At 41.0% G+C, this 23,178-nt stretch overlaps 2 protein-coding genes across 2 annotated transcripts in view; both read left to right on the top strand.

Moving 5' to 3' along the window:
• The window catches only part of LOC306741284 (CUGBP Elav-like family member 2), a gene marked incomplete at its 5' end in the record, with an annotated part of 29,437 nt that extends 20,930 nt beyond the window's left edge, over positions 1-8,507 (top strand). Inside the window, 7 exons of the mRNA XM_079223555.1 lie at positions 630-693; positions 1,474-1,605; positions 2,234-2,353; positions 3,021-3,194; positions 3,362-3,505; positions 4,022-4,210; positions 5,166-8,507. Of these exons, the coding sequence (XP_079079681.1) occupies positions 630-693; positions 1,474-1,605; positions 2,234-2,353; positions 3,021-3,194; positions 3,362-3,505; positions 4,022-4,149 (762 nt within the window). The 3' untranslated portion in view covers positions 4,150-4,210; positions 5,166-8,507. The remainder of the gene's footprint in view (positions 1-629; positions 694-1,473; positions 1,606-2,233; positions 2,354-3,020; positions 3,195-3,361; positions 3,506-4,021; positions 4,211-5,165) is intronic.
• A 2,528-nt stretch (positions 8,508-11,035) lies between these two features.
• On the top strand, positions 11,036-22,115 carry dhtkd1 (dehydrogenase E1 and transketolase domain containing 1; the record flags this gene model as incomplete). Its single annotated transcript, XM_079223549.1, has 17 exons — positions 11,036-11,207; positions 11,500-11,652; positions 12,484-12,695; positions 12,790-12,984; positions 13,178-13,447; positions 13,790-13,961; positions 14,196-14,394; positions 14,795-15,107; positions 15,199-15,283; positions 15,384-15,523; positions 15,614-15,764; positions 15,869-15,975; positions 17,081-17,245; positions 17,332-17,414; positions 17,638-17,804; positions 20,562-20,647; positions 20,753-22,115. The coding sequence occupies 17 exons, from the start codon at positions 11,036-11,038 to the stop codon at positions 20,852-20,854; spliced, it is 2,772 nt and encodes a 923-aa protein (XP_079079675.1). The 3' UTR covers positions 20,855-22,115.
• Positions 22,116-23,178: the final 1,063 nt, after the last annotated feature.

The following is a 23,178-nucleotide window of genomic DNA, read 5'->3' as shown; positions in this document are numbered from 1 at the left end:
TACTCAAATATCACATACATTTTGGTCTAGGGAAATGGAAGGTTGTTGTAGCATCAAAAGCAAACATGCCGATGTGAGTTTGCTTTGTTGCTGCACCTCAAACTAAGAGCCCATTTACAGTCTGTGTTACGGATGGTTGTTAACTAATGTTGACGAAACTGTTATTTTATTAACTAAACGGCTAAAGAGCATGAGTTGCAAACAGTCTCAGGTGCTTTACAACCTCTTACTGGACTAGAGCAGAACGTAGCTTGGATAAACAAAGTCTGATTGCAATCAGATTTGCGAGCCGCTCTAACAGAGACTTGTATTATATAGCAAAGTGAAAACGTAAATGTCTTGAATCCCATCTGGATGTGACGCACTTGGATGTGACAAGTGTAAATGGGGCCTAAATCACCAGTAAATACTGTGTCTCAATAAACAAACTAAGTGTCAAAGGTGATGAGTTTAAGGAAGCCAAGACTACAACATGCAAAATTTTGTCCTCGCATTTAATGGCAGCACTTGACAATATTGTTATGAAAATTCAGCAAATCAAGCAATTGTGATTATACTGTTGATAAATGAAGACCTAATTATATGTCCCCTATATGATTCGTGAATCTTTCTTTCTTTGTCCTCACCAGTTGCTCCAGCAGGCCACAACTACCAGTAACCAGAGCAGTTTCAGTAATATGCAGAGGCTAGGAGGTAAGTTCACACTCTCTGCTTGTTCATTTATAGAGGATGACTTAACATCTGACACTTTTCATGTCAACAACCTTGTGACTTGGTGCCTGACACCCAGATGGTTTTAACGACTGTTAATCGCATTACTCTTTCAGATCAGTGGTACATTAATAATCAGTCCTGTAATTCTAGCCCTTCTTAAAGACAAACGCAGCACATAAAATTTAAAAACCACGTAAACCTGTGTGGGAAAATGTCACATGTTTAAAGCAGGAAAGAGCACACACCGTAACGATAGTGCTGCAGGATTTGTATGTTGAAATGTATAATTATAGGTCTCACTCAAACCAGTGCTGCATTTTCTATTGATAAAGTGTCTAATACAACCCTGAAACTAGTGTGAAACCACAATAAACACCATGCTTGGATTGTTTCAGTACAGTAATGCCAAAGTCACCAAATTGAATAGGTTGATTATTAAAGAAAAAAACGGTATTTGATGAAAGCTCAACTTCTAAAGAATGATTAGATGTTAACTTGGCCAGCAAGAGTGAATGGCTGTAAGGTTGTTTACGATAATGTGTTGATGTATTAGGTAGTGGACAATTTTTTTTTTTTTAAATTGACGACAAAATCAAATCTCATTTTAAACGGTATATATACTTTCTCTATGCTTGCAATCTGGATAGGTTTGACTTGTTTGACTTTTCTGACTTTTCCGAAAGGCATCCGCCTGAGAGAGCTATAGTATAACTTTGAAAGTCTTTGATAATCGCCACTGTGTCTTCGTTCTCGCAGCAGGTGTGAACCCCCTTCAGCTGCAGAACTTGGCCACATTAGCTGCTGCTGCGGCTGCAGCCCAGAATACTGGCAGTCCATCCTCCAGCGCTCTGTCTGCAAACAGCGCAGCCCTGGGAGCCCTGGCTAGTCCAAGTAATTAAACACTAACATGAGCGGTAGTATGTGCATGCACTGTATATACAGCATTAAGCTCCCCGTCTGAGTCAAACCCTGTGTTCATGGTTATTTTAGTTCAGTCAGAGTACTTGTTTACGGATGAGTTTTTGACCTTTAGCTAAATTCCCCCATGTAGTTTATCTTCACACATAACATTTAGATCTAAGTGTAAATAAAAATCCCTCACCCACTGAGATGAACATGCATGTTGTTCACAGTTGGCCCTCCTGCTGCTGTGACGATATCAACCAACTGCTCTGCAAACCTTCCTCATCCGCTGTTTGCCTAACGGCCCTCAGCCATTCCTCATAAAATGTTATATATGGCTGATTAACTCCCATAAAATAAATGAGAGCCCCCATTTCCCTTTTTAATCTGTGTAAATATACATTGGCGCCATCTGTCTGAGTTTTGCCTATTGCTGCTGCAGTAATGACCTCTTTGTTCAGGACAGACAGATTTTGAACTGCCCCCTCAGTGCTGTGTCATCCTCTCATAACTGACAATGTGTGGCAAAGATGCCAAACTTTTAGAGTGACAAGGTGTTTTGAACATGGCGTGGTTACCCGTATGTCATTTTAGTTTTTATTGTGTCTTTCAACAGTGGGTTCAGCAGCGTCCAACGCGGGTGCTGCCATGAACACCTTGGCCTCTCTGGGCATGCAGGGTCTCACTGGGACTTCTATGGGCCTCAACCTTAGCGCTCTCACCAACAGTGTCAGTGGTAAGAAGCTCCTTTTTTTTTAATAGCTGGATGAAAGCTAAAAGAAGATGGTTGCCAACACTTTCACACTACTACCAGTGCTGCATTAAGGCAGATGTACCACTAGAGAGCAGAAATACTTTAAAACCTCACTGATTTGGAGTTTGGGTTTGCTGCAGTGGAAACACTAATGCATTCCAATACAACAGCTCCGCCATATATTCTATGGATAATAATGTTAAATGTTAGAGGTATTGATTGATCTATCTGTTTATAATTGAGGTTTTAGTTTGCAGAGGTGTTGAACTGGAATTTTTTTATTTTTTGCCCACCTTGATTTTCAAACATTGAGGGAGGAAGAATGTTACAAACACATTTCAATAAAAAGTCGTCCAGTACAGCACCACCAACTACAACCTCGGCAATAAAAACATAGTTTAACTACCATCTCTTGGCCATTTTAAGCTTAGTTAAAATAGAATATATTGCAGAGCTGTTGTACTGGACTGCATTCAATTATATAGCTATACATAATGAAGTGACCAGGGAGTGTGACTTGACAAACCAAAGGCTTTTGGTAAAGATTAGTTTTTCTGCCCCCTGGTGGCCAATACATTTGATTCCTAAAAAAATATTCTGCAAAATGTGTAACAAGACTACATCCCATTCATTGGTTTCTGTTTAACAGGTATGGGGTCCATGAATGGCCTGGGGGCCTCCATGGCCAACGGGTCAGCAGCCAGCTCCATGGACGCTCTGACCCAGGCCTACTCAGGGATGCAGCAGTACGCAGCCTCCGCCCTGCCCTCCCTCTACGGCCAGTCTCTCCTGCAGCAGAGCATTGCTGGAGGTCAGAAGGAAGGTGAGCATTATCTCTTTTCTTTCAGGCTGCTCTCATGTCATCGTTTTAATATGGTTTCTCATCTGGTTTGTAAATAAGTTTAACTTGACGATTATCTAATTGTGTCTGTGTGCACATTCTAACACCCATCTAATGTGAGTGTTTGATTTTCTTACCAACTGGAGTAGGGCCAGAGGGCGCCAACCTGTTCATCTACCACCTGCCCCAGGAGTTTGGCGACCAGGATCTTCTGCAGATGTTTATGCCTTTCGGAAATGTGGTCTCTGCCAAAGTCTTCATTGACAAACAGACCAATCTGAGCAAGTGCTTTGGTAAGCGTGTTGGCACCACTGGTCTCTGAAGCCCTCTTTATTATAATTGATGTACCTCCTACTTTGTGGGGTGGATATCAGGTTGTCATGGTGCCACCTGGCCTCCAATTTAAGTAAAGCTGAACCAGTATTGATTGACAGCTAGCAAAGAGCAAGTTTATTTTCATACACTTGGTTCTCATGTTGTCTGCAGATTAATTAAGTAACCCTAAATACTGTTTAAATTAATTCAGTTATTTCTAGTGTACTTTCTTCTGGCCCCAATCTTAAATAATAATTGTAATGGTTTCCTTTTCCAAGAGAAAATCCAATTATTCTGTCCATATCAGAGAAAAATCTGTTGCCTTGTACAAAATGCCCTTATAGTTCATATAGAGATTTGGGATCATCTGACAGACGGTATTTTTGGTGGTGATAGCATTTTGTTAATGTCACGGTGGCGTGTTCAAGTTAAAACAGGGTGTTACATTTCTCTTGACTGTATTTAATGTGTCCTCAACGCTTTTCTTTTCTCAGGGTTTGTCAGCTACGATAATCCTGTGTCTGCACAAGCTGCTATCCAGGCCATGAATGGTTTCCAGATCGGCATGAAGAGGCTGAAGGTTCAGCTGAAGCGCTCCAAGAACGACAGCAAACCCTACTGATCCTAGCCCCGGGGCCTTCCCCCTCCCCCCCCTCCCCAGCTCTAATGCTAACACTGCTAGGGTAAGTTCACCCTCCAACCAAGGTCACCACAGCAGAGACTCGGTGGGGCAGGGGGCAAGGAGCCCACCACAGGAGGGAGACTCGCTCTATTCCTAAAACAAATGGTTGCAATGATCTTTCCACATTTTACTGTATTTCATTCCTGCGGTTTTATCATGTAATTTGAGTCGGCTTAAATATTTTAATGTATATGATTATTTATGACTATCACTGGAGTCAGTGTTCGCTGGAGGTATTTTGTGTCACTGTAATTAGTGGAGAGCATCAGGTGTGTTTCCATGCCATTTCATTGCCTTCAGGTCAAGCTAGACAGGTTGACTAAGGATCAGTAGTTGTGTTGAAGGGCTGAAGCCGGGCCACGCAGACCCCCGAGCACAGAGCTTCAACCTGTGTTTGGCTTTTTACATGTAGTCTGTCTCGTTCCTTTTTTCATTCTTAATGTGAAAGTCTTTTGCACTCTAAAGTCCTCTATCTTTCCCCCCGTCTTTCCCTCTTCCGCCCCCCCCCCCACTCTTTGTCATTATCTACGCCATGTCGAGCTAGGCTACCTCTCTTTGCTCTATTAACAACCTCTTCCAGTCATTCCATCCATCCTCCAAGTCTCCCGCCAGGGGGACTGGCTCTCGATGGATCTCTTTGGGTGCCAAGTATACAGTTTGTGCATGTTGGAGTCTCTGCCATACGTCCTGGTGGTGTCACTTCCTTAAATATGTGTATTGTTTTTGTGTGTCGGGAAGGGAGGGGGTAGGAGGGGGGGGGGGTTGTTTACCGCACTGTCCTTACTGTATGTGGTGATTGGCATTGTTTTTGTTGTTTTTTGTGCCTCATGGCTAAACGATTCTTGTGCTGTGCCCCTAACTTTCTCTTCTCTCCTCTTTGTCTTCTCTCTCACTCTCTCTCTCTCTCTCTCTCTCTCTCTCTCGCTCTTCCTTTTGTGTTTTTGTTCCTTTTTTAGAACAAATCTCCATGCCTGTTTGCTCATCATTAGCCTAGCATGTCTTCATGATGTTGAAAGCCAAGCCAAACTCCTGGCCTCATCATCCCACCATTGTCTGTGATGTCTCTCTAAGCTCGCCTGACCAATACCTGGCCACCCACTGACCCTTGACCTTAGCTCAACCTGATTTTTCTGCATGTATATTCATTTTGTTCAGTTTGTTTCTGTATAGAAATGTGACAGGTGGGAGAGAGGTCAAGCAAATCAATGTGAAAACTTACCTGCGTTGAATTCATTTAAGAGACTTTTCTTCTTTTTTTGCGAATGTTTTAAAAACCTGTGGGATTTCTTATTTTTTAATTTAGCTTTGATTTTTCTTTTTACCTCTCTCAGTAAAGTTCACTTGAAAGTTGAATACAGGGATTGGCACACAGCTGTGCTATTTGGTGCCATTAGCAATATGTTGGCTTCTTTAAAAAAAAAAAAAATGCTACAGACCACTTTCCAACACGTTGAAAGTCTGACCAGTAAAACCCCTCAGTGCTCTGTAATGATCTCTACATTTTGCGGGCAGTGTGAAGATTTACACCAAGGCTATTTAAAAAATATTTTTCTTTTGATTTAAAAAAAATATCCAGTGTATTTACCGCTTTTTTTTTTTTTTTTTGGAACTATTGATGGCACAATAAAAGGTACATTTGCTCTGTTTAGAGAAATGGCTACCTACATGAGTCAACTTTTTTAGAACTGATTCACAAATAGACAATCTGTGGTTTAAATGCACACTTAGATTACCTATATTTTATACCATTGAATCTATAGAAGTTTAACTAACAGAACCCAGGCAAAACTTTGGGTTTTTTGTAGATTATGTTGTAATGTCATCCGTGTCGGGGGGGGGTCTTCAGTGTATTACATTTTTAAAGAGGACTAAAAATCAGTTTGGCCTGCGTGACCGTTTGAGGTAATTTCCAGTAAATTAAAAACACTTTAAGTCAAAAAAAAAAAAAAAAAAACCTCTACATTAATTGTAATTTCAACTTCTGGGGAAAAAAACTACATTTTTTTTTCCTTAAGGGTCACAGTATGTAGACGTAATTATTTTTCCTGCGTTAAAGAAAGAAATTAGTGTTCAACTTCCACGGTACGTCTTGTTGACTTTCTGTGAATTTGTCATTAATAATTAATTTAATTAATGGATGTTTCACTTTGGTTTAGTTTGGATGCCTCCATGTTGAAAGATGATGATTTACAATGTCTGTTAATCATACAGATGCCAGACAATGTCTTTTTGTTAGAATTTGTTGTTAAAGTGCCCATGTGTCAAACTCTGTTTTTGAATTCACACATTTCCCCCTGTAATATAACCTAGTTTTCTTTCCACACACATGCACACAAAACACTTTTCTGTGGTTGCAAATGTGGGAGCCCCTGAAGTAGAGATCACTTGGACACAACACACGACACGACTTGTCGGTCTGTGCACATTTTTATAGACAAACCCACATCTTCTTGCTTTTCTATTTTAGTTCTTGGCTGATAGTTCTTTTAATTGACTTCCAGGTTTCAGTTGTAGACGATGCGAAGCACATTAATACTAATCCACCACAAATAGTGTTGGTTTACAAATACATTCCATTTTTTCAGCACACAAGTTTACACTTTTTTTTACCAGGGTGGTATTTTGTCTATTGTACTACAAGTTGTTGAGACAACCCTGGTAAAATTAACAACCACTTCACCCCCAAAGAAGGGTTCCCTAAAACTGCGTACCTGAGGGCGCTAAAGAGTTGTCAACTCAGGGGCTTTTTTTGTGTGTGAAACTAGACGCTCACACAGGATTACGACACAATGCACAATTATCACCATTTGACCTTTTTTTTTCTTTTTCTTTTCTCAAAATACATAAATATTCCAAAAAAATATATATAAAGAGGTACCAAATTTGAATCAGTGCTCGAGGAAAGTGTTGTCGTTTTGTAAGAAAATGTCAAGCACAATTGTGGGAGCTAATCACTTTTGCAGAATGTTGAGTGTGATATAATCCCCCAAATTTACAAGGTACCACTGACTTCACTTTTTAATATGGGCATGTGCTTTTTACAGTGTGTTTTTTCTATCCAAATGCAATACAATATTCAAAGTGCCATATATACGTCTAGAAACTGCCTACACATCCTTATCAGGCCTTGGTTTAGAGATTGCTGCAGTTCGCCTTTTTTTGTCTATTTATGCCAGTGTCATGAAAGCTCTTGTCACCTGCTCGTGTTTCCCCTTCTCCCTCCCCCACGCGCTGTGTGTTGAGTTATTGGTAAATGTGTGTTGTGATGTACTCAATTTGAACAGTTGGTTATAAGAACCTGTAGATAAACAATAAACTTCCCTATACATTTAAAAGTAAACCTCTTTTTTAGTGAGTGTGAACACGTGTACCGTAACACTTTGCGATACAAACGATTGGTGACCAGATGTGTCCGGGAATTTGTTTTGAAATCAACAAAGTTAAAAACAAGCTAAAACTCGAACTAAAAAGAAAAGGACAACTTGGTAATAAGATCGTTTAAATGATTAAAAATGTGCGTCAAACACTGAAATGATTGCAGATCTGTAGTTGGTATGCCGTGTATGGTGAAGTGTTACTGTGAATGAATAAAAAAAGCACAATGTACAGTCCACAGCGGTCCTAACCGGAACTTGACTCACTTCAGGGGCTTCCATCACAAATCCCGTTCAAGCTCTAACAATCACTTTCTTTGTTTTGTTGTGTTCATATTCTGAAGTGCTATATTTTTTTTTTTTGACAAGTGTGGTAACTTTGCATCTCTATAGATATTGTCTTGATCCAAAAGAAAAGAGGAAAAAAAAAAATCTTTTCCTGTGTTATTTTCTTGTCTGATCGGTAGGACTTATTTCACGTTCCACCAATAATTTAATAGATGTTTTTATCTTGTCTTGATGAAAGCCAAAGTGGGTGCATCTTGATGTGATCTGTATTATACATACAGTAGTTTTTCTTTCTGTTCAGTCAATATATTTTTTTTGAAACTGGGTGGGATATGAAAAAGAAAAAGAAAAAAAAACATACACAGGCTTTCCAATTTCTACAACTGGTTGTTCATATGTATTTTGTACCAGTGAAGCTTTTTATATTGGAAATTAAAGAAAAAAAAAATCTATATTGGAAAAAAAAAGAATTGTCTGGCCTCTCTATGTGGCCTCGCCTTGACCAGGTCTTGAGTTTGGCCTCTTGGTGGTGTCAAGCAATTTTTTTTTGTTTTTGTTTTCTCTCTCTAAAAGATGCCTGATTTTGATTTTACTTGGATCTCTACGTGTTCCTCACTTCGTTAATCAGCTTCAGTTTCTGGGGGCGGGAGGGAGGGAGGGGGGTTTGGGATCCTCTAAATCGTGGTAAGTTTCATGTTAGTATTTGTGCTGTCCACATAGTTTAATGATCATCAAGATTTTGACAACTTGTGTGGTTAATTGTCTTAGTTGAAGAGTTAACTATCTGTTTAGTTTGAGCCTTGCTTTTACCTGTGTAGAGTTTTCTGTTTTTTCCCCATAGCGGAGTGCGTAGCCGAAAGACTCTGTGTTCTTTTTTGGTCAATGTTTGTTCATGTGTGGTGTGTTTCTTTGCCTCTGTCTCCAAATTAAACCATTTCCCCTAATATGGACTGTGTGTCTTTGTGTGTTGTGCTTGTCCAGTGTTGTAAAGACATTTTACAAACCACCCCTCCCTCCCCCAGTGTGTCATGTCTCGCTAACTTGTTTCTCTTCGTTGTGCTTCTCTTTGCTTATTTCTGTGTGGGTGTTGTAGGTGATTTATTTGGGGTTTTTCAATTATAAAAACTCCTTTCGACAGCTAATTTGGGTCGCTTGTATGTCTGTGAAGCTGCACCCTTAGGTGTTTACACAAATGAACATTTGTGTGAAAACCAACTAATCCTCAATATAAAGTTGTGAACACTTTGAGTTTAAACAACCTGCAGTGAAATGATTAGGGGACGAGTTAATACTTTTAAACCTCAAAATATAGTCTTGAGAAATTGCCCATCCTTTTTGATATATTATTTCACTGGTTCCAGCCCCTCAAATGTGAGAGTACATGAGGCTATAGAGAAAATGGTTTTGTCTTTGACGTTTTTGTAAACCCATCAATTATAATTAATGGAAATAATCATTGGGTGTAACCCTGAAAGCAAATATCCCAAACATTTGTTGGTTCCAACTTGTCAAATGTGAATATTTGCTGCACCTCTGTTTTATATTGCCGAACATGCATATAAATAACCCGTAACACCTAGAGACATTTTTCTCTTTTCTGGCATTTTATAGACAAATGGCAGACAAATGATCATCTGATTAATCGATAATACAAATGATTTAGTTTCAGCCTTAATCCATAGAAAAACTCAAAACAAACGGTGGACCAATAAAATCATATTTTTTTCATTTGTTTTGTACTCTGTTGAGAGTGATAGCTGTAGCAGCATAATCTCAGTATACTAATGGTATTTCTGTTGGGTCAAAGTGAGCCGCACCCCACCATGACACAACGTTTCTTGCTGCCTTGCACCATGGTCTGATGACGGTGGTGTGGGTGGAGAAACTGTCATCTCTGCTTTTTTTTACAGTACAGTTTCCTCTTTTGAACTGATATAAAACAGAAGCTTTAACATAAAAGCTATTTTTATTTTTGGGCTATTGATACCAAAACCTGATGTTTAAGATAGCTGAAAAATGTTCTGCTTTTCCAACTACATGGGTCCAGAAGCTAGCCAGAAAGTGAAAAATATTTATAATATGAATATGTTTAGTTTGAAATGTCCACATGAGACTGTGATGACCTTTCCCATATTTCAATTATCAAAACACACATTTGAAAGTTATTATTCCGAGATCACCTTCCTCGATTATTGAATGTAGAACGTTGTGTTAAAACAGGACGTTTGGGCCAATATGGAAAATTAGAAACCAAATGTTTGATTCCATCATGAAATAAAAAATAAATTTTAACGGGTAAATCTGCAGTTGGTGTATAGCACAGTTTGCAGACGTAGTCTTTAAAGAACATTATGCTAATTTGCTATAAAAATATCTACAAATTGACATACACCACCCCCCAGTAATGAATAAGGCGTCTGAAAGCAATATAAGGTAGCCTACCGTATGACTATAAATTCTTCTAATGGATTCCTTCAACAAGGAAATGCTGTGAAATGTCTCAAAAGTATACCAGAAAACATTATTTGGGGTTTTGATTATGCTGGTGGAAAGCCTAAAAGCACATTACTCAAAAATCCTTCATAGATGTGACATTGGGTTGAGATCTGGACACTGAAGGCCATAATGATCCTTATAATTTTACTCACATTAATTTGTCCCCTGTATGCCACTTAAACGTACGGCTAATTTTAGAGCAATGAATAACTACACGAAGCAATGTTTAGAACAATGTAGCCGCGTCCATTTCATCCCACAATCACGTAAAATCCGTTTTTCCAACTTTCAAATGTAAATTCTGGAATTTACAAGGAGCACGTGAACGCAGCACCGCTCTTGTTCCTTGACACTTGTTGCGCTACGTAACGGGTTTTATATCAAGCTTGAACACTGGGAATCGTCGACCCAACACGTATTGTCGTGTACTGTACTAAAAATACAAATCAGGTGTTCTTGTAATGAAACAAAAATAGCAGTAAAGGGTAATACAATAACTAAAAAGGAATAGTCTCGTGACGGTTTGTGACCGAAGAGAAGAACTCGGCCAATAGGCGTCCAATGCGGCGTCTCCTCCCATTACGTCGTACGCTCCTTCTTGCTCTATGGCCGCCGTCCTGTAGCCGTCGGTGTGTCCTCGCATACGATTACAGCTTTACACTTTAAACATGTCGGCTGTACTTTTCCTGAGAAAGTCGTTGAGTCGACTGCCGCCGAGTGTCGCTCGGCAGGTGGTCGCCGGCTGTTACCACACTGAGAAAGGTGTCTTCGGATACCGACCCAAACAGACGGAGAGACACCTCAAATCACAGAGCGACTGCATCGCCGCTTTGAATCAAGGTCAGTATGGGGTTAATTTACCCCGAGAGCAACTCAACACGGGGACCAATACAAGAAAAGAAAGCGAGCCGCTGCTTCCCCTCAAATAACGACAAAGTGTAACAATGTAGCTTCATTTTATTCCAGTTTGTCCGCGCTTGTGTAAACTACCTCACTCCCATTTTAAACTGCCGCTCATTGTTTAGTTGGAGGACAAAGTTAGTTTTGACGTTGCCAGTGCACAGTACACCCAGTGGCCGACATTGAGGTGTGTTTTTGGGGCAGCTCATCCTGACAAGAGGTTGTTTCGCAGATCATGGTCTTGCCCGTCTGGTGGAGGCGTACAGAGCACATGGGCACAAGGCGGCCAAGATTAACCCTTTGCTGCCTCTCAAGCCGGTTGCTGACAGCGTCCCGGAGATAGACATGCTGACTGGCACCATCACCGGACCACTCGACACGTCAGGTGCGAGACAGCTGTCAGCTGTGGTGTGTATGTAACTCCACTCTGTGGTGCAGACCCACAGGAAGCATGGAGAAGTCTACTCCTCCTTCACGTGTTTTCTGATTTGTATATTGTTGCATGCAACTCTTTGTAATCCGTCGTTATATTCACATTTTCTCACGCATTGCAGGATAAGCACTGATGATCTACAACGAAGTATAAATGCCATACGAATACAAATGATGTGTCAAATCTTAGTGACGACTATGTATTAGTTTAAAAGTATTACCAGCAAATGTTACTTTAAGCCTAAAAAGTTTTGAGCTTAATTTGATATTTAGCAAACCAACCTGACACGTAAACAGGATATATTCTCACCTACACTTTAAAAAAGAAAAAAAAACTTTTATGTGATGATTATTTTTCTTTATTTGGTGATTTATAATATTTTTACATTTGTTATTTAATTAATGCCTTATTTATTGATATTCATAATTTCTAATGTTTACAGTGCCAATTACCTGATTGTATATATATATTTTTTTCATTCATTGTTTTATAAACCTACGGATGGAGAGGGTCGGAGGATCAGCGGAAATAAAATAAAAGTGCTGATGAGTTTGTGAAGTCAGCTAATTTATTGTATTCCCCATCAACCAGCAGCAGGTATAACATTGTCCTTGATTAGAAAAGATTTGTATTAAAGATAATGGGGAGGAGTCAAGCATTTAAGTCAACACCAAAACACTGCTCTCCTCAGTTCCCTTGTCGCTCCCTCACTTTTCCCTTTAATGCACTCAACAGAAACTCACCTGTCGGTGTTATCGCCGCTCATTCAATGTGCTTCTGCAGGTCTACAACACTTTGGCAAAGCGGAGGCTTCGGTGGAAGAGGTTCAGGCCTACCTGGAGGGAGCCTACTGTGGCAACCTGTCGGTGGAGACCAGCCAGCTGAGCAGCCTGGAGGAGAGGGAGTGGGTCGCTGACCGCTTTGAGGAGCTCAAGAAGAAGAGTTTCTCCCCGGAGGAGCGGAGGCAGCTGGCTAAGATCATGCTGGAGTCTCAGGTTGGCCCAAGAAGAAGCAAGAGGATGCACACAAAAGAAAAGTACTGTACTATTTGAGCCATCTGTTTCTTTACCTTTCTCTCACCACCTTTAGGAATTTGACCACTTTCTGGCTTCCAAGTTTTCTACTGTGAAACGTTACGGAGGAGAAGGAGCAGAGAGCATGATGGGATGCTTCCATGAGATTTTCCACCATTCGGCCCACAGCGGAGTCACTGACATTGTCATCGGCATGCCTCATCGAGGCAGACTCAACCTCCTGACAGGCCTGCTGAAATTCCCCCCAGAGGTTAATCTGCCTCGACAGATGCATTAATTGAGACATGCACACTTTCAAATTATCTGTGACCTGGCAAGATTAGATTGTTTGTTTTTACACGATTGTAATCAGCAGCACAAGTAAACAGAAAGTCACAGCCTGCTGCGAAAGTGTAAACAAGGGGAAGGTAACGTCAAACAAACGCACGTTTTTCTCTCTTCAGCTCATGTTCCGTAAGATGCGTGGCCTCAGCGAGTTCCCCGAGGCGTCGCCTGCCACCGGCGACGTCCTCTCCCACCTCACCGCCTCATTGGAGTTGGATTTCGGAGCTGCAAAACCTCTTCATGTGACCATGCTGCCCAACCCTTCTCACCTGGAGGCGATCAACCCCGTGGCTCAGGGCAAAACCAGAGCCAGGCAGCAGCTCAAGAAAGAAGGAGACTATTCAGCAGAAGAGAACGCCCAGCCAGGGGACCACATCGTCTGCCTGCAGGTACACAACCGCTAACGCACACATGCAGCAAAGAAGAGGAGGAGCAACTTAATACTTTTTTCCTTTGTTTGATAGTGATGGTGGAGAGACAGGTCACACAGGTTTTCAGCCAGAATCCAAGTGGGGAGATGTTGTTGTATTATACATACGACTATAGTGTGAAATCGAAGGGATAGTTTGGATGTTTTGAAGTGGGGCTGCATGAGGAACCTATCCACAGTCTGGAGAAACAGACGGCGGTACCAGGGAGAAAGGCCATGTACTGCTGTGGACGGGGGCCATTGGCAAAACGTCTCGATCCACCCAACATCAAATCGACTTTCCATGTTCTCTTCTCCACAGGTCCATGGTGATGGTGCTTTCCCCGGTCAAGGGGTCGTTCCAGAAACTTTGACCCTTTCAAACCTCCCTCACTACAGAGTCGGTGGGAGCATTCACCTCATTGTGAACAACCAAGTGGGTTTCACCACTCCATCAGAGAGAGGGAGGTCCTCTTTGTACTGCAGTGATGTCGGTCAGTGGAGCATATCAAAATAATTTCATATTTTCTACTTTCTCATCAATCATGGACACCTCTGTCAATCACTATTTGCAAATGTGATTGTGTGCTTCTTTTTAAAGTATTTGAACATGTTAACCTATTTGAATTGCCAAAGTGTGGCAAGAGATTTGTTTAAACAAAATATTCCTTGACCCAGGTTATGTATCCTGTTATAATCAGGAACTAATTCTCACATCTGTACCACAGGTAAGATGGTGAACTGTGCTGTGATCCACGTAAACGGCGACAATGCCGAGGATGTGCTGCGGGCCACTCGGCTGGCTGTGGAGTACCAGCGGCTTTTCAGGAAGGACGTCATCCTGGACCTGATCTGCTACCGTCAGTGGGGCCACAACGAGCTGGACGAGCCTGCTTTAACCAACCCGTCCATGTACAAGGTCATCCGGTCAGTTAAATTGACTTTGTTTACTTTGTATCGCAACAAACTCTCCAAGCGAGACAGCGGTTGACCTTTGGTTGCTAATGAATGTTAGCCTTGGTTATTTGTAAAAGTGTTGCTAAAATAAAAAAGTATCCATAAACTCATTTGAATTTATTCTGAACAATGTAAGCAAACATTTTTACAGTTGCATTTAAAAGTAATATAGTGGTCCAAGACCTAGCTGGTAAACCAGAGACAATCAAAACGAAGATTGTTTAGAAAATGTGGTACCTCCTGAAGCACTCTTTAAATCATTTGTGTAAATTAACAAAACTTCAATCCCCCTACATATTATTGTATGGTGTCTTCTTGAACAAATACCGGTTAATGAAACGGACACTTTCTCATTGTTGCATCCCCTCAGATCCCGGAAGAGCGTCCCTGACTCCTACTCGGACCAGCTGATCTCCGAGGGTCTGATGACCGAAGCCGAGCGTGACGAGATCAAGTCCAAACACTACGGCATGCTCAATGACAAGCTGTCCAACATGACCCTGTACAGCCCTCCACCCACCAACCTGCAGGGCCGGTGGGGGGGTCTGGTCGAGCCCCAGGCCAGAGTTACCACCTGGGACACGGGCGTCCCCGTTCCCCTGCTGCAGTTTGTAGGAGGGAAATCTGTGGACATCCCTGAGGAAATCCAGCTGCACAGCCACCTTAGAAAGACCCATGTACAGGTGCGGCCATCACCTCTGCAGTTCCTATTGGACTCTCTTTTAACGACCTGGCAGCAGCTAGATGATGCTTTTTTTTTCTTTGTGAACTCAGGCTCGGTTGCAAAAGTTGGAAGAAGGGAGCAAACTGGACTGGTCCACAGCTGAGGCCTTGGCTTTCGGCTCCCTCCTCTCCCAAGGTTAGTGTTCAGCAGAAAATACACCAGATAAAACGTAAGAATCATCTCATTGTGTTGCTGCTAAAAGGGCTTTGTAGATTTAAAATCATTGCTGTTACAGGCTTCAATATCCGAATCAGCGGACAGGACGTTGGAAGAGGCACGTTCAGTCAGCGACACGCCATGGTGGTGTGTCAAGACACCAATGACATGTACATCCCCCTGAACCACATCAGCCCTCAGCAGACAGGTTTCCTGGAGGTAAAACCCTGATAAACCAGTTAAAACATAATCTATCTAATGCATGACATGACTATAACCTTAAGTCTTGCTCTGTCTTTGTGTGTTTAGGTGTGTAACAGCCCGCTGTCTGAGGAGGCGGTGCTTGGATTTGAATATGGGATGAGTATCGCACAGCCGAAGCTCCTTCCCATCTGGGAGGCTCAGTTTGGAGATTTCTTTAACGGAGCGCAGATCATCTTTGACACCTTCCTCACTGGAGGTAAATGTCTGACTACTTTCTCATTACATTCTCAATGACTCATTATCTTATATACGTTAGAAAATCTTCACACATCGGATATGAAACTGCTGCGTCGTCCGCAGGTGAAGCCAAGTGGCTGCTACAGAGCGGGATGGTGATCCTGCTGCCTCACGGCTACGATGGAGCCGGACCTGAACACTCATCCTGCCGGATGGAGCGCTTCCTTCAGGTCTGTGGGACTGAAATGTAATCCATGTCAAACCAACTTGGCACTTTGTTCAACTGTCAGATCTTGTTACTCTTTCTCATCTCAATGCTGCATAACTACTTGTTTAAGTCCTGCAAAGTTACCGACTGTTAATTAAATTAATGATGATGTGGATGTTTTCATGGAGGTTAAATGTTTTACCTCAGCCAGTTCACAGGTTGTCATCAATAACCAATCCAGAGATATACAGTTTCTTAATTGTCCAAATGGCAATCGGCAAACAAAAGACATCAAATTGTTACTGCGTTTTCAACTCTGACATCCAAAATGTTCCAACTTTCAAGCGTTCCAGGTGCACAACGCCAAACGTAAAACAAAAATATGGCTGTCGGTGACAAACTGAGATTTCTTTAGTAAGTGTACACACAATTGAACTTTCAGCAGTGCAGCCTTCACAGTTTTCTGCCTCTTCACCGGCGACAGCCGCAGCCGGAGGCATCATGTGTTAAATGTTTTCGGGTTGTCTGCTCGTGAAGTCTAATCTTGTGAACACAATAGGACAAGGATGAACCGATTAGATTTTCAAGGTCAAAGGGTCGATGTGACCTCATAAACCATGGACATCTGAACTGTTGTCGGAGGCATTTAACCGTGAGGTGGAAATTCTAGTTTTGACATTTTATTTACTGACTATCTTCCATAGATTTTTGCCGTACATGCAGAACAGTATACAATTACAATGTGAAACTAAGTATTGTGTGTGTGTATATATATATATATATATATATATATATATATATATATATATATATATATAATTAGTAGTTTATAGTAACTTTACCAGAATTAAGATAATTTGCTTGAATTCAGACCCTTAAATATAATGGCAGAGGGTAGTTCCATGCTAAAAAAAATAAAGAAATCAGTTTGCTGACAACTCTGCATTCAGGAACATTTTATTTTCAAAGCACGGCTCTATCTTGTTGTTTTTTAACTGGTTTCCAGATTAGGTTTGGATGTTTCTGAACTGAATGTGTGTCTACCAGCAGCTTTCTAGTTAGTTATGTGTTGTTACACATTACCTGCATTGTAAAGGATCGCTAACGCGTCCTGTTTGGCCTCTTAGATGTGTGACAGTAAAGAAGAGGGCGTGGACAGTGACTGTGTGAACATGGCAGTGGTCAACCCCACAACGTCTGCTCAGTACTTCCACCTGCTGAGGAGACAGATGATCCGTAACTTCCGCAAACCTCTCATCGTGGTTGGACCCAAGACGCTGCTCAGATTTTCTGTAAGCACCACCAGATGGCATATTTCTAACACCGTTTCACAGACATGTCCAAGCAAGTGGCTCAATAGCATGTGTTGTTTTCTCAGGGGGCAGCATCCAGTCTGACTGACCTGGCACCAGGAACATCATTCAGACCAGTGTTGGGTGATACTTCAGTCTCAGCAGAAAGGTACAGAAGTCACAACACTTAATGATTGTGGAAACAGATTGTATAATGTGTCCTCAGTGTGGTGAAATACATTTAAAGGAACAATTCAAATAGCAGGGCTTCAGACTACTTTTCTAAAACATTTTTTCATTGGTTGTTTTAAATGGTGGTTTTTAAATAAAACCTACTAGAACGCGGAAGATGCTTCAAAAGTATAAGCTCATGTTTGTGTTATTCCATGCAGTGTCCAGAAGGTTGTGCTGTGCTCGGGGAAGCATTACTATGCCCTGCTGAAACAGAGGGAGACATCAGCAGCCAACCAGAGCACGGCCCTCCTCCGTGTGGAGGAGTTGTGTCCGTTCCCACTGGACGCTCTGCAGCAGGAGCTCAAAAAATACCCCAACGCCAAAGGTATGTGTGGGACCTCCAGCTTCACTGGTAGCGGGCATACCGGCTTTATAAGGGCCATCACAACAACCGTTGGTTCGAGTGCAGTCCAGTCAGTGCAGAATGCTGTGTTACAAGCAAACCAGGGCTCGCTTTATGATCAAATGAACACTATCGCTACTTGAAGTACTTGACTTTGTTCCTCACATACATGACCGTTACTAGCCTTCATTTATACCACTTAAAAACTAAAGAAGAAACACAGTAGAGGACATTTTAACAGCCACTACAGTAAACTCCACAGTAAGTACACATTTGATAAAGCCCATAATATGAGTTTTAGGGCTGCAACTGTTTGCATCATCAGTTATTTACAATATAAATTCATTATTTACTTATTTTTTTGCCTCCGTTCAGTAAAATCTTTGCCTCCAGAAATGTCAAAGACCAAAGGAACATTTGGAAGGTGCATTAGTGTTACTTGAGAGATAAATGATAAGTGTTTGATTTGTACGTTAAGCTTGATGGTAGTTCTTGTAGGGTATAAGGTAAACTGTGGTCTCTTTGTTTACACTGTTCCTCTTTTCTGACATGTTTGCTGTGCTTTGCAATGTCATGATTTCAGAGGAATTTCCCCTTTACTACATATATGTAATCCTGCAGTCAGCGCAAGTTTATTCATAGAATACTTTTCACACACAGAAGCAATTCTTAGTTCTTTACCTCAAGCTTCAAAATGCATTAAAACAAAATGTAAAGCTCAATGGTAATGGAAATATATAATTTTTAATGAATGAACTAAATAATAGACAACAGAAGAAGTATTATGTTGGAGGTGCAGGGCAGAATAAAAAACCTACAAGGTAATAAAAAGTGGGGCAGAGAAACTAAAAGCTCTCCACATTTTGTTTTAATCCTCTTAATCTCTTAAATCTACATCGTTAGATCATTAGTCTGGCCCACTAAAAACACAAACATATTAGGTCTTTGTCTTGCTGAGATATGTCCTTAAATCTTTGCTATATTGATATGTTATATATAAGGTGACGCTTTTATGACTTCAGTGAAAGTGAATCAAAATGACCTTTGACCTTTTTTATTGACAAAAAGTAATTTGAGTTTTATCATTGATTTGAAAATGATTTTCTTCCATGCACTCAGGACCAGAGTCACTCGATACAGCCATCTAAAATGTGTCGAGTGGAAAAACAATTAGAAAAGCAGCTCTTCAAGTGAGTCAAAGCAAGCTGAAAGGCATTTAGCAGCGTGTGGCAACTTCAATAGAAGTCTGACGCAAATAAACCATAAATGCCAGAGCATCAATGTGCATTTGTCAAACAAAAAATCTTAAGTCGAGCTTCCTCAGACTGGTATTCACTGCAGGGCTATTGTGTTTGTTGTTTTGTCCTCTGTAGCTGAATGAGTGTCAATCCCGACTCAGACAGGGAACTTGTTCATCTTGTTAGGCAAGAGAAACTATCAGTTTCAACATCCTTCTCTTTACCCATACATCTTTGCATTTTGTTGTTTCTTAACAGTATTTATTGAATATTGTTTTTGCTCTTCAAACCAACTGCAACACAATGACGGCACATCAGAGACGATGCAGTTTTCACATGGAGCTTAAATATTAAAACGTCTGAGGGATTCTCCCATCAGCCTGTCTGAAAAATGTGTTTATGGGGTTTATTATTCTTGAGTTTCTACTGCAGGCATTTGATTGTAAGTTCAACAACGATACGTTTGTTGACATTTATTAGATCTTCTCCCATAATTGTTTTACCAGCACAGCTGAGATGGTACTGACATCCCTGTAAACACTTCTCCCTTTAGTTATTATACACTCTTCTGTTGTCTTTCAAACCTTTTTAGTTATAATTTAATCTTCGCGGTCTAAAAATAGTCTACAGCTCAAATTCAATGGTGTTTGTTAAAGTCAGCCAAAAAATATATATAATGGACCTCCAACACAATTATTTTAATTTATGGTTAATATGCTGATTATGTTCTGGATCAATCTATTGATATTGTGGTTCCTTCATCACAATCTCCTAGAGATGTTCCCATTTTTAATGTTTGCTCTGGCTCAGGTTAAAAAACAGGTTATAAAACAGAAACAAATACAATATAACTTTCTTTTATTTAGTTTGATTTAGTTTTTAATGCCAAATTGCTGATGTTCCATCCCTGGCTAATGTTTCCCTCCGCACATAACAACAAAGAATATTCCATTCAATCCTTAACATTGAGGAGCACCCAAGGGGCCACTTAGGGTACAGTGTCTCGCTTAAGGACACTTCAACATGCAGGCAGGAGGAGCCGGGGATCAAGCCGCCGACCCGCTCCGTCCCCTCAGCGACATTGTAATCAAAATGATTGCTGATTGTTTTTCTGTAAAACAAGAAATCAATCAATTTATCGGCTAAATAATTTCAGTCTTCAAACTCTTTTAAACATGATGCTTGTCTAGATAAATGGAGTCTGATTTAAAAAAAATAAATAAAAAGACCTGTCTGTTCCGAGGCTGGCGCTTCAGTTATTTGCATTATTACAGATGTCATTATGATTCTGTGTGAGGTTTTCTTACTTCTTTACCAAAGCCGCGAAGGTTCAGGTTTCACTTCGGCTCTCTATTTTATTGTTCTCCCCTCCTGAAGCACTATTACTGAAACAAATCCAGTTTCAGTGTGAAGAACTCCCTAGATGGGACGAAAAGGTCACATGTTTGAGTCCTCTTTTACTTTCAATGTAACTCTTTTTATTTGTTTAAATCCCCCACAGATTTTGTTTGGAGTCAGGAGGAGCCACAGAACATGGGTCCCTGGTCTTTTGTAGCTCCCAGGTTTGAGAAGCAGCTGGCCTGCAAGGTGAGCAGTTTATCAAATAAAATAATCTACAATATGAAACCTAATGCTTCTAAAATGAATTGTTTATGTTACACATACGAGACGAGTCTTTTCTGTCTTTCTCAGCTCCGGTTAGTGAGCCGACCGGCGCTGCCCGCCCCTGCTGTCGGCATCGGGAGCCTCCATCAGCAGCAGCAAGAGGCCATCCTCACCGGTACCTTCTCCTAGGACTCAACCGGACTGGGAACCAAAATAACCAGTACACCAGCATCAGCACAAGGCTACATACTGGTATCTGCTCTGGTCCTTCAAACCATCGTCAATACGTGTTCACTGCAGATACATGGGACCTTTTTCAACAATGTTCGGTTTCACAAATATATTGGTTTATATAAATAATAAATCAAAGTGTTAAAGAGAGCAGTGTTTGGTGGTTTTGAACTATTTTAGTAAAACGCAGGTTTTTAATTATTATGTTTATGGTTTGAGGGAAAGGGCTGAATTATTGTCTGCTTGGTTCCAACCCCCCCACCCCCTCCTCATCATATTTAGGCCAGTATTCTTTGTGTTAAGTGCACTTTTGTATAAAAAAAGGGACAACAGCTAATGTGGTTCGGATGTGAATCAAGGCCTTAGACCATGTTTACAACCCTGTCTGTTAGTTGACTGGCAGATTTGAATCACTTGGGGTCGTATCTTGCCTGTGTCAAAGACTGTCCGTTTAAAACAAGAAGCTACATCTTGCTGATGAGTTTTTAAAGATCCTCAGTCGTAACCAATGGGTTTTGGAGCCGAGAGCCACAGGCGGGAAGTCAGAAAGTGTGGCGAGACGGACTAACTCATTGTTGGTTTCTGTGTGCACATTGACCAACCAGCGTGGATCTGACTCTGATCCTGACAGTATAATTTGAATGATCCCAGTCTCTTGCACTCAGAGGAGACAGCTTATTAGTGAAACGCTGGTATCGGATCGTGCTCTGTATCGACCGAGTTAAAAGCCCAATTATCTGTATCGGGACTGAAAAATTCTGATCGTTGCGTCCCGATTCTGAACAGTTGTAAACTTCTCTGACTCGGCTCCCGGTACAGTTGGATGATCGTGAGCTGAATTTCAGGATCTCCAGGGTTGATGTCCATAGTTCTCGGGAAGAAGCCCAGGTCGTCCTGTTTGTTATCACTCTGCACAAGTTGTCCATTGTTGTACTGTCCTGGACAAAAAAATATCAGCATAATGTTACAAAAGGAACAGGAGTATTTGAACTGGATTTCTGAAAAAAGAAAGGAAAATTGTCACCTTTTGAGTGTTTTCCAACCTTGAGTTGGATATTTCATGGTACACATTTGGGCTAAGAAGTACTTGATCATTATTTAATTCTGGTTTAAACTGAAGACTTGAAATAAAGCATGAAGACTAATGTGAATAAACCAAATGAGATGTATTTCAAATGGAAATATGTTTTAAATAAATATATTTATGTTTCTTTTCTCATCTTGTGATTTTATTAGAACCTGTTACAAGTGATTAATTTTATTGATAGTTTGTTTTATGATGAACTAGAGACCATAATGTCACTCTCGAGGAGCTCCACTGAATCACTTTTACTATCACCATCTGCTGGAGAGAGACGACTTTAGTAACTTATTTTGCACACGTGGACAACAACAACCTCCTGAGATGGAGGTTTTGTAGAAAGTCCTATTTTTCTGTGTAATTGTAGTTTCATGTTGTTACTTATCAAAACGAGCAATCAAAGTGCTTTACAGGCGAATATTACAACAATAAAGACAATAAAGATAGAATACAATGCCCGATCCAAACACATTTCCATATTCATGTTTATTTACGAACAAATATACAAATAAATCCAAAATGTGGTCTTGCAAACTACAGGTAGCTTAACAGATTGTTTCTCTGTATATTCTTTGAAAGGCTGTTGGAAACTGTTGGACTTGACTGCAGCTTTTTCTCCATCGTCCCTCTGCTGCAGCCTCTCCTCAGACAATTCAGCTCCAATTGTCTGACTTACAACTTGACAATCTGTAAAAATAAATAAAAATTGATGCAGCAAAACCAGAGACATCATCTTTTTATTCCACACATCTTGTCAAAACCTTGAGTCTCCCCGAGGGCCCGAGACCCAGAATGTATTCACAATGTGATTCACATGCATCTGGGTTTGAAGCAAGGTGACATCTACAAGACAAACAGACCAAAACATGGAGGAAAGTTTAAGGGAACCAAGATCACCCCCCTCCCTCACTACTCCTAGCTACGCCCCTGCATTTCAACTCATCTTTAAAATAAAAAACAACGTTATGTTTGTGCAACAACCACACACACACACACTCGGGACAGCAGAGTTTCCACCGGGCCGGTGATTTGGTGCAATGCGAACACTTAAATCGTTCAGTGTGTGCACGCTGCCAGACAGACAGCCTCCCACTGCCCCTTCATACCCACCACAGGGCTGGCGGTGGGACTCGGTGGCGACCGACATGTGTCCCCCTCCTTCTGCAGGCTGCCCGACCTCAGCTCACCGCATCGCCGCCTT

The sequence above is a fragment of the Taurulus bubalis genome (genome assembly GCF_910589615.1).
Source record: "Taurulus bubalis genome assembly, chromosome: 9".
NCBI classification, from domain to species: domain Eukaryota; kingdom Metazoa; phylum Chordata; class Actinopteri; order Perciformes; family Cottidae; genus Taurulus; species Taurulus bubalis.
The sequence above is the reverse complement of the archived record's forward strand: the minus strand, read 5'-3'. Positions and strand labels throughout refer to the sequence as shown.